Here is a 12,091-nt window from a genome sequence, read left to right on the forward strand (position 1 = left end):
CATTAATGTAGAATCATTTTAGCATGTAAGATATAGTTAAGTAAAGTGGTCCTATAAATCATTACACAATGGTGGTGGTGGGCATTGAGGGGATACACATGCCACATAGAAAATGACAAGAATTATAGCCTTGAAAATTGTTAGAAAATGTACTTTGAGACATGCCATGCCATCAAATCACGTTGCAAGACGTTTTGTCCATTGGCAGATTTGTTGTTTCAATTAATTGACTCTCATTGAAATAGGATGACCATCTAAAGAGAGGGATAAGAATCGAGAATCTTTGCCAAACACTCAATTTGGAGTGAGGTGTTAGTACACCCGTGGTGCTTTAGAGGCTCTAGGTCATGGCATGGTGTTTTGAAGAGGGTTGGCTAGGGAAATCTAGCCACAACAAGTTTGCACAGCCATGAGATTAGCGTACAGCTTGCTTTTACAATACTTGCAAATTACCAAAAGAGAAGATGAGGTGGTACCTTGTTGGAAATGAATTATGTCGCCTTTCTGGACTATAGCCTCAACTATGTGGTGTAGGATGTGTATGATGCAGCTTAGGTGGACTAATAATGAGGAATCCTCAATTTTTGTTGAGGTTTGGAGGAGTAGAGACAATTTAGGTGTTAGCATGCTAGCCTAATTGAGATACCACCCTTGTCTGAAACCTAACAAATGATTGGACGTGAGTGGGAAAAAATTGGGTTTTTTGTTTGTTCTTTTCACACCCCCCCACCCAAGGACACACACGCATGGCGAGCGATGAGACGAGCTTGTGATTTAAGGCTAACATGCAACAGATGAGCATCTTGACACGAGAATTGAGTTGAGGCAGGTTCACGTCACTCAGCAGCCAAGGTGGCAATAGGGGCGTTCGGATGAACCCATTGGCACGGAAGGGAAGGGTGCTAGGAAGGGTGTCTAGCACCCGCTCCGCTCCCCTCCCCTTCTCGCCCAAGGGTTGAGGTGCACCAATAGGAACTATTGGAGCCATGTGAGGAGGCGAGGCGAGGCGAGGCGGTGTGAACACCAGACCGTCTGGCGCAGCCGAGTGGTGTGAGCGCGGCAAGAAAATTGGTTGGAAAGCCATAAGAAATGCCAAGTGGCTACCTACCGTCCTGTATCTATCCGAAAAGGACACCCCTTTTTTATGACATACTCTTTTCTTGCTGAATTAAAAAAAAAAACAAACATGCTTAGCTTTACAGTTTCCTCCTCCTCCTCACCTTCATCTTCATCTTGCTTCCTTCCCAATTCTCTATTTTCATTCTCCAAGCCTTCATCTTCCATCTTACCCTACAATTCTCCCTCCTCCTTCAGAATCGTCATGTTGATCGAACAACCTGAGGATGAAGACACCGGTCAGTCATCCATCGCCATTTCTCCCCTCCGATCCGTCGTCAACTCTGAGAAGCTCGCCATCAAGATGTTTGTCGGCGCCGGCGCTCGTCTCCTTTTCTACCCCACCCTTTTGTACAACGTCGTCCGCAATAAGTTCGAAGCAGATTTTCGATGGTGGGATCAGATCGAACAGGTCTTCTCCCTCCTTGTGCTCCCTTCGAATGGAATTGTTGATGTAACTCTCGGTTCCCCTCGCTTCGTGGTAGAAATTATTGGTTTCCTGCTCATCCATTATGAGGCAAACTGTCCTGCGAGCTAAATATAATTTGCAAGTGAACGCCGCTGTTGTAATCGATAGGTGCAGTTTTACGGAAAATTGCCTTTCAATGTTCAATCTTATTCGTCCTGCATTATAGTTCATTGTCTTGGTAGTTTATGGATGACTACGTCAAGAATGCTCGCCTTCCATTCTCTCTCTTTCTGATGTACCCAAATTCACGTGCTTTTTGTCGTGATCCCTTACTTCTGGGATTTCTTTACTAGACCATTTGTGAGGATATCGAAAATACCTGCAAGGACCGTCGTCTCAAACAAATTAGCTTCGGCCGTGTCAAATTAATGTCGCACTCAAGTTTCTTCGGTACGAATGCAGATCGTAGTTGGGGAGCCTTCTTTTCTGTGGGGCGTTTGTGTGACAGTGGGATCGAGATTTATAGGATTTGTTGGATTCTTGCAAGTCGTTCGCTAGTTTTTGCTCTAAAGAGCCTTCAAATTGGTGGTTTCCGGGGTTCTGCACACGCTTGAAATCATCTCTCGAAGGAGAAATTCAAGGTTTGGTTGAGGTTTCCTGTATTTCTTCAATTTTACATCTTTGGAAACGCCGAAGTACATGTCCAGGTAACGTTCCCAACCCTCTTTATAATTTGCTTGGACATTTGGAATTATGGTTATTAAACGCATATGCCCTCCAAGTAGCTCCTGCTGCATCATCCATGGCAAAGTGCTACAATCATTGCTGCCTATGGAATCTCCTCCTTTTTCGTCACTCCTATAGATAGAGCTCATTTTATCCCCGGTAAACCATGGCAGTCTCAGGGAGACCACCTTCCAGTGTCCCTTTCAGGAGCCTGCCCCACCATGCTTTCCTCTTCAGATCCCTCATCATTCCCTCTTTTTCGCATTTATTTTATTTTATTTTTTTGGGTTCACCTCCTTCTCTCTCGGGTATGATTTTTCTCTCTATAGGATCGACATAGATGATTATAGAAAGGAAGCTTCCGGTCCTCATGTTGTTTCACCTTCTTCATGAGATTGCCAACGTAATTCAGATCTACAATCATCACAAGCTGCTATGTGCATATAGTAAGAGAGATCAGGAGAAGGAATAATCTCTCGAATAGAGCATTTTATTTCCCTTTTAATATACTCCTCTTTCTCCTTAGGCATAAACGCTCAAGTCAAAAACCATTTCTCGAAGTGGCAGACTTTTTTTTGCCTTCTCTTTTGGTAGAAAACGCTCTTGGGAGTGCACACTTTCGTAGAGAAGAGGCTGGTGCTATGTGCCTCACTCACTATAATAATCTTGAGACCTTTATTGGGACCGATATTATGGAGGTACCTTGGAGTGTATCTTACGATTGCCGCGTTTCTAGGTGTGGATTAGACCTTAGTTGATGGTTTGGGAGATATGTTGCAGCAACAGTTCAGAGGTACATGATGACGTGGATGAACTCTCACCAATGGTGGGCACTTAGGTTAGGTGCAGGGCCTGATGCAGGACAGGTTCGGAGCCTATGAGGGCCTTGTACGACTCAATACCTGCCCTATCATTTTACAGAAGCTTAGCCAAGTATGTCACCAAGATGTTGGAAAGATGGAAATTCCTATTAATTAGTTGTGGGGAAAGAAGAGGGGTGAAAAGGAAGATGGCAAGGGCATGATTAAACTAAGGGGTAAAGAATAATGGAGGTAGGGGGCATTAAAGAAGGAGCCTTGTGAGGTGAGCTTGGGGAGAGGGTGAGGGACCATTTATGAAGGGGGCATTAAACAGGAAGGGACATGGAGGGGAAGGAGGGACCATTTATAATTTTATGTTTATGCTATACTACTCTATAGCTTAGTGGTAGAGCTCAAGTGTGTGAAATAAAAGATTATGGTTTCGAATTCCCACTTGAATTTCAAATATATTGTGCACCCCTCTTAGACATAAGCTTAAAAGATTAACCTATGCATAAAATATATTAAACCATGGACAAACATAGCTTGATTAGCCTCCATGGGCCAAAATAAATAGGAATAAAGTTGAGTTGAGCGTTGTAGGAAGTGGTACATAAGTGTAAGAGGTTCATTTAGTTTCTTATGTTTTAAATAATTCATTTATTCTGAAAATTCTTTCTTTCATTCCTACATATGAGAGAGAGAGAGAGAGAGAGAGAGAGAGAGAGATTCTACTCTTGTTTTTTTGTCGATTTTGTTTCTTGATTTGCTTGTTTATTTTTACTCAGTCACCTTGTTCCTTTCTTCTTTATTTCTTGTTTTCTTTCTCTTTTGTTTATTTGACGTATTTTAGTAAGTACTGGGTTTGCCCAAGAGACTTCACGGGTCGTTAGAAATTCAAGTTGGGCACCGATGTCGACATAATTGTTGCTTTGCTTGCTAAGTATGTCTTCCATTTGTTTTTCAAAAAATATTGTTACCTCTTTTTTCTTCTCTTTCATTTTCTCTTTTATTTTCTTTGTAGGATTTTGGACTTTAGAACAACAAAAAATCTAAATTTGTATGATTGGATATATTCTAGTCTTACAAAGGTATATATTCATGTACTCTTAGGTATCGGTTAGTTTAAAATCGCTATGTGTGTGTGCGCGCGTGTGCGCATAAATATAAAGATAATCTCTATTTTTATATTTTTTCTCATGCTCGCTTATTTTATTTGTTATTGTGGTTGCATTGGTGTTTAATTTGTTGTCTTATGTTTACTTTGTTTCCTTGTGTTAGCACATTAGACTGTTGTTTATTCCTGCCTCTTTTACAATTTAAAAATTTTCGGGGTTATCTAATTTAACTCTCTCTCTCTCTCTCTCTCTCTCTCACTCACCTTAGCAGACATGCAAAATTTTTTGAATTTTCGTCGAAGTGGTGATTCAACTTCATCGAAATATCTTACGTGGGTGCAGAAGCGCCAATAGCTAAAAATTTTCATTGTAGAATTTTGGACTTTAGAACAACAAAATCTGAATTTGTACGGTTGAATATATTCTAGTCTTCCAAAGGTATGCTTTCCATCACTTTGGCGGACATGCAAATTCTTTGAATTTTCGTCTAAGTGGTGATCGGTTATTCAACTTTATCGAAATATCTTACGCGGGTGCAGAAGTCCCACAGCTAGAACTTTGGACTTTAGAACAACAAAAATCTGAATTTGTACGATTGGATATATTGTATTCTTACAAAGGTATATCTTCCTATCACCTTAGCGATCATGCAAATTCTTTGAATTTTCATCCAAGTGGCAATCTGCTGTTCAACTTATTCGAAACATCTTACGCGGGTGCAAAAGTCCCAACAGCTAAAATTTTTCATTGTAGAATTTGTGACTTTGGAAACAACAAAAATCTGAATTTGTGCGATTGGATACATTCTAGTTTTACAAAGGTCTATCCTTCAATTGGACATGCAAATTTTTTGAGTTTTCGTCCAAGTGGTGATCAGCTGTTCAACTTTATCGGAATATCTTACCTGGCTGCAGAAGCCCCAACAGCTAAAAATTTTCATAGTAGAATTCTGGACTTTAGAACAAGAAAAATCTGAATTTGTACGATTGGATTTATTCTAGTTTTACAAAGGTCTTCTTTTTTCTTTTTCTCAAAAAATTTCCCTTTTTTCTTTTGCTTGTTCTATTAAAATCGTAATTTGGATATATTCTAGTCTTATGAAGGTATATTGCATTAAATCTCTAGAGACATTGACTCTCATGCAAGGGCTGCATAGGCCTTTGTGCTGCAGCAAATGACATCCCCACAGCCTGCAATGCATGAGGCTATGTCCCTGCAGGAAGGACCCGATCCAATAGATCTGCTGCTCCAAAATGTCGGCTCATTATAATGGTTGATGAGGAGGCTGACATTGTGTTCAAATATCGGTGGAGAGGCTCTGAGGGAAAAGGTCGATGGAGAGGCTTTGAAATGGAGCCCAAATGAGGCTGAAAAATCAGCTGGAAACAGCCTGATAAGGCCTGGTAAAAGCCTCAAAATTTGGGCTGGCAAGGCTGCCTTTCTTTTCTGTTTTTTTTTTTTGGGAAGGGGTGTTCTTAGGTCATCTAGGGCTGTCAGTACACTAGCCTAGGCCTGCTAAAACAGATAAGGCACTTGAATCACCCTTGGTTAGTTAGTTTAACCCAACTCAACAAGAAGTTAGCCTAACCCTAGTTACGTTACCTAGCTAACCCAACTACTAAACCTAACCCTAATCTAACCAAACCAATGAAACTAACCTAGCCCTACTGGGCTAACTTAACCTGCCAATTAAATCAAACCTAGTCTAAGGTGATGGTAGAAATGAATAGGCAGTGTGACGAATCCAATGACGGATTGCAGAGGCTATGAACTGAACGGCAGTATGGTGATGTAGCGTTGGAGGTTGTCGATGGCGGCTGCCGATTTCCTTTGTGAGACCGAATGGGCTGATACCTTGACGAAATCACCAAATATAATAGGCGAGGAACAAGCTGGGCGGGCCACGCAGGTGTCATCCGATTGCAATTGGTCGTTGGCGAGTGTGAGCAATTTGTCACTGGCAGGTGTGACCAATTATTCGCTGGTTGCTTGATGTTGCTTGTCAAAGTGGAAGCAATACCTGATGGAATAACCAAACGTAGTAGGCGAGGAACAGGCTGGGCGGACGATGGAAATCTTTGTCGTGGGCTTTGTCCGATTGCAACTGGTCGCAGGAGGGCATGAGCAACTGGTCGCCAGCGGACGTGAGCTATTAACACCAAGAAAAAGAAAAAGGACAAGCATTCCAAAAGCAAAGAAAAGTCAAAGACTAAGAAGAAATCAGACAAGTTGTCAAGACAACACTCCAAGTTGGAGCAAATGATCAAGGACTAGTTGCAGAGTTTGAAGCCACCACTAGCCCCACCCAAAGTTCACAGTGACTTTTGTAGGAAGGACAACCATGAAAAAGAGAGATGTTGGTACAATCCAAGTTATAGAGGACGAGTCCCACCACACATTCAACACATCCAAAATCAGGCCTCACCCATGGCAGCAAATCAGGTTGCAGTAGGCAGGCAAGGATGGCAAAGATTCCACAATGCAGCACCAAGAAGACCCAATCAGCAAAATTGGGGAAATCAACAAAGACAAAACCAAGATCAAGCATGCACATACTGTGGCTTGGATGGCTATAGACAAGGACCACAAAGAAGAAAGAGGAATACCTATCAGACAATACAATGAAAGAGGTAACCAAAACCAACAGCAGCAGCCACCACCACATGTCAACATGGTTTACTTGGCACCAATTACTGGTGATTATAATATACAAGGACACAGATATTAGAGAAACATTGAGGCATTGGCTGAGAGAGAGAGAGAGAGAGAGAGAGAGAGATAGAGAGAGGATAGGAGTAGGATTAGATGTCACACCAAATGTACATTGCACATGAGGGGATGGTATCTTGCAAACACCCCCAAAATTTTAACCCCCACTAGCTTGACCAACTTTTGGCCTTCATTACATCACGCTCTAAGGGTTGAACTTTACTGAGCTGGCACAACTAAAACTTTCGTACACAACTCTCAACATAGGTTTAGATTCATGGCCAATGGAAATATCTGCTAGCCAGGGTTACAGCTTGATATACACTAGGGTGTCCTCCATTGGGAACATGATGACATTCAAAATAAAATCTATTCCAAACTCTCTCTCTCTCTCTCTCTCTCTCTCTCTCTCTCTCTCTCCTTGCTCGTCTTTAGCAGTAATTCATTTCTAGTAGAGTACTGCTGGCCCATTTTATTTTCTCAGTCATCCATTCAAGTTCTTGGCAAAGGACCTATTGTCAGGCAAAGCCTTTGAAAGAGATGAAATGGTAGGGAACTGTATTCACTTTTGGGATTGTACTCAAAGCATCGGAACCAGAGTTTGATGAAACCTTGTGATATTTTAGCTCTTGCATGGGTTCAAGCTGACTAGCCTACTATCTGGGTGATTACAAGCATATTTCAGCAAGTGGTGATCAGTCCATGCATTTAAACTATAAATTGTGTCTCCAAACTATTTACCATATTAATAACAGCTTGAAGTCCTTCACCTGGTGGGATACGTCAATGCAGCGTCAAGAAGTTTTTAATTTCTACAGAAACTGGTCTACAACCTTGATGCAGTGCTGCTCCTATCACAACATTTTTATGATCTGCTTCAATCACAAATAGTTTCCAAGGATCTGCAATTAGCCAAATAGGGTCTGTTGTGACTTATGCTGCTACTTTTCTTCCAGAAAAAGTACTGCTTGAACCTCCCAAACTTTGATCGACAGAAGACATTTGTCTTTTTCTTGCTTCTCATCGCCTTTTTAGAGATGTAATAGGCATTGTGCTTAATAAGCCTCTAATACAGCACAATAAATCTACAAGATGATTTTTACTCATCCACTCAACAACCTTATTAATCTGGTTACGTCAATGTGCATCACATCTGATGATATGGTGAAGATAAACTTGGCTTGTTTCCAAGCAAATCACATTTTGATCTTTTGCACACATCTTCTCTTGTGACATGCGTGTCTACGTTAAGGTCATGAGAGGATTATGGACTTTGATATTCTATGAAGAACTTTTCTAGATTCAGTAGAAGTAGATCGTTCATCTCTCTCTCTCTCTCTCTCTCTCACTCTCTGCCCCCCCTTGACCTTCAGAATTTTGACAGATCTCAGTATGGAAACATTTATATAGTCCTTCGGAGTTGTGACAGATTCAGTATGGAGATATTTGTATAGTCTAAAGGTCATGTTTGTGGGGGAAATGGGAATATGTAAATTTACGTTAAAATTTCTTCCATGGCAGATATGCTTGCATCAACTGAAATTTTCTGTTGAATATTTTGGTTTCAGTTTTTACTTCTAGGTGCTGTTCCGTTTCCGAAGGATGTTTTCCGCTTAAAGGATCTTGGCGTGGAGGCTGTCATAACTCTTAATGAGTCATATGAAACACTTGTATCAGCATCTATGTATAAGGTATTCCCTGAGGTTAAATCTCCTTTTAACTTTTATGGCCTTTCTGTCTACCTGCTTGGATTCTCAGAGGGGTTTTTTATTGCCATTGTTGTGCATGCTTGCCATCCTAGATTGCCCCACTGTGTGGCATCTCACAAACTTATTATTCACTTGAACATGCAAGTGGCCATTAAATTTACAGCAATAAACTCGTAAGATTGGAGATGAAGCTTTTGTGTGCAGGTTTTTATGTCATCTGTAGCTTCAGAACAGGTGGGGCTGACCTGTGGAGAGGCTAAGAAATATGGTCCTCTTTTTTTTTTTCTTCTTTTTTTTGAAGTAATGAATTTCATAAACATTTCAGAGTCAGAGGATGAAGCACCTGGTAATTCCTACTCAAGATTATCTTTTTGCTCCGTCTTTCGTGGATATCGAGCGTGCTGTTGACTTTATCCATGGTGAGACTCCATGAATCTCAGTTATCCATGAATTAGCTGAACTGAGCAAATTAGCTGCAGGCTCTTATCTATCTAATAATTAACCATGCTTTTAATGGGTCTGATTCTGGTGATTGTCTTTCCTTTGACATCCTTTCAAAACAAGAATAGTCTAGTAGTACAGGCGTCCAAATGTACTGCATGTCTGGTTCAGTTCACTTAAGGGTAGGAGGGACACGGAGAGGGAATGAAGAAGACTGTGGGTGAGTGTTCTGAGGGATTTTACCCTTTTTGGCAGAGCATGTACAGCAGGGGAAGACAACTTATGTACATTGCAAAGCAGGGAGAGGTCGAAGTACAACCATTGTCCTCTGCTACTTGGTAAGCACGCATGAAATTCAGTTACATTCTTTCAGCTTTTATTCAAAAGCTCACTTTCTGGCATGGAAACACGTGTGCGTCCTGACTTCAGAGAGAATATCTTAAAACCAGTCTGTTAACATAGTAGACTTTTACTTCTTACTTTTTCAGACATAGGATGGGCATTGCTCATTGGAAGAGAATGGAAGACTCTTGTTGCTGCAAGAACAGTTTGCCTTGTTGTTCGAACATTTGTACTGAATATATGTATTAGACAATAGGATAAACTATAATCGGGGTATGAAGTTTGTAGGTAGCAGTGCATCTGTCAAGATTTAAACGCTAGAAGTTTTATGGGGACTTTCTGCATATAAATTTATGCCACAGTGGGAAAAAGTGATGGTTTACCCATTGTTTCCTCAGTCATCTTTTATGTGAGTGCATGACAACAGCTCTTTTCTCCTTAGCATTTCACCAAACCTGCAGAGTGTTGTATGCACCTTAGATCTCCATAACAACTCTTCCACATGTGCTGGAGTTTCTTCGGACTTCAGATCTAGATATTATACTGCCTTCCATTGTTCTTCTTGTCTTGTACAGTCTGAAACTGTTTTGGGATTCTGTGGGAGATTTGCAAATGAGGCTACCAGTCCTTTGATAGGCATATTTGCCACATTCTGGAAAGACTGAAGAGTTCTATGTTCTGAGTTTGCACAAATTCTTCACCTACTTTTCAATAGTTTCTTGATATTCAATTGATCCTTCATTATTCCCGTATCATCTTGATATATATATGAAGACAACAAATTTCTGTGTAGATATATGTTGTAGCCTACTTACATAACCATCGTTGCTTGCACAGTTTTTCAAAATAGATCTTCCTTTAGAGTTATCAAGCATGCAGCGGTGCTTTGTTCACATTATTATAGTTCATATTGACGATCTCTCTTTTGGTGGGGGTGGGATGGTATCCGTGCAACAGGTAAAGCATCGAGGAATGAAGCCGTTTGATGCATTTCATTATGTTCGTTCTAAAAGGCCCCGTGTCTTGTTGGCAGCTTCCCAGTGGGAGGTTCCACTCTAAACTCAACCACTGGAGTGAAGATTGAATTATTTTATGCCACTTTGGTATAAGTATGAATAGTTCTCATTCTTAACTGTGGGTCCTGTGTCCAAATGCAGGCTGTACAAAGGTATAGTGACTACCAGCAGTGTGAAAACAAAACAGACTTCCCATTTTTCCATGCATCTCCACAGTTTCCAATGTACAAAAGCCTTCCTGCATTTGATTGTGCTGAAATAGGGGGGCTTCATGAAGACCAAAAGCGGAGCTGCTCTGACGAAACCCCTGTTCTTGTGACCCTCTCAGATCTTGAGGGTTACAGGGGAATAGAAGATGCTGGCCTTGTTGGCAACAAGCTTACAAAGGAACTGGGAACAGTGTACAAAGTACGCTTTATGGCTGCAAGGAGTGTTATTGGAGTTGCTAGAGCTTCAGCGGCGCTGGCAAGGTTGTCTTGCTTATGGCTTGGCTGCCAGGCTGGGGATAGAGCATTCAAGTTGACTTTGACATGTGGTGCATTGTCAGATGTCAATACACAGTCGTCCACTGAATATACTCACCAGCCTATGGTGTCTCATTTGAACCTTCATGTTTGCCAGCAAGGACTCGTGGAATGCTAATTGGCTCCTGATGAATACCCACGGTGAGTGAATTGTAGATTGTATCTCAAGGCGATAAGACTGTACATACTTGGAGGTTTCTAATCCTTGTGTGTAAATTATGTGGAAGCCACAAATGCCAAAATGAATACTCAGTGTTATGTGTATCGACTTGGCTGTTCTCAGTGCTTTGGAATTTGTTAGAGGTTGTATGCTTGGTTAGCATTGTCGACAGAATGTATGGTACACATTTCTGAAAGTTTTGTTTGCTGCAATTTGGCTTTCTATGAGTGTGAAGCTGGAATGCAATATTTAGGTACATAACCAATCCATTCATATCAATGACATTCCTGAATTTTTGTGTGAGCAATTGTCTTTGGCTCTTACCTTTTTGAGGATTCCAGGCCAGTAATCGTACAGCAAATTCAGGGCTCATGTTAAGCTGGGTATGGATGAGAATATTAGCACAATGTTGCTTACTAAGGAGTCCTTGGCATTGTTTGTCTAAGGTGGAGAAATACTCGAATCCGCTAGAAGTGGTTCCTTACCCCAGAACTAAATGCATTTAGAATGCCAATATTTTAAAGTTGTTCTCACTAACTCATGCATGCTACTGATATGTTAAGACATGGAATGTCTACACTATGCCAATATTTTAAAGTTTTTCTCACTAACTCATGCATGCTACTGATATGTTAATACATGGAATGTCTACACTCTTGGAGGGAAGGGAATAGAATATGAATATGTTTATTGAAAAGAAAAAGAATAGGATTTTTTAAAACTCGAGCTAAGAAGATCTAAGGAAGAGGATGTTGGGAGGGATAGTGGTGTATTTTTTTCAATATTTCAAGGTTGAGTCGAGAGCATGAGTCAAGAGCACTTGGAAATTCAAAGTGAGTAGAAAAAAGTTTCAAACGTTTGCAAATAGGATGGTCATTAACAAGATAAACACATGTCAAAGTGAGGACTTTGATTAGGCTATTAAGGGACTAGGGGATAAGTGGTGAATTACGATAGCAAGGAGCCATTTATGGTGACATGAAATAGTCAATGCATCAGATCGTCGTCTAGCCAAATTAGA

General features: G+C 40.9%; 1 protein-coding gene across 1 annotated transcript; it reads left to right on the forward strand.

Moving 5' to 3' along the window:
* The first annotated feature begins 1,178 nt into the window (after window positions 1-1,178).
* LOC147895805 (phosphatidylglycerophosphate phosphatase PTPMT2-like) lies at window positions 1,179-11,292 on the forward strand. The gene is made up of 6 exons (XM_087382302.1): window positions 1,179-1,528; window positions 8,447-8,569; window positions 8,913-9,006; window positions 9,284-9,366; window positions 10,328-10,417; window positions 10,528-11,292. The coding sequence occupies exons 1-6, from the start codon at window positions 1,187-1,189 to the stop codon at window positions 11,026-11,028; spliced, it is 1,233 nt and encodes a 410-aa protein (XP_087238428.1). The 5' UTR covers window positions 1,179-1,186; the 3' UTR covers window positions 11,029-11,292.
* Window positions 11,293-12,091: the final 799 nt, after the last annotated feature.

This window comes from Dipteris shenzhenensis, chromosome 12 (genome assembly GCF_047967505.1).
Source record: "Dipteris shenzhenensis isolate YYH24624 ecotype China chromosome 12, Dip_SZ_1.0, whole genome shotgun sequence".
NCBI classification, from domain to species: Eukaryota; Viridiplantae; Streptophyta; class Polypodiopsida; order Gleicheniales; family Dipteridaceae; genus Dipteris; species Dipteris shenzhenensis.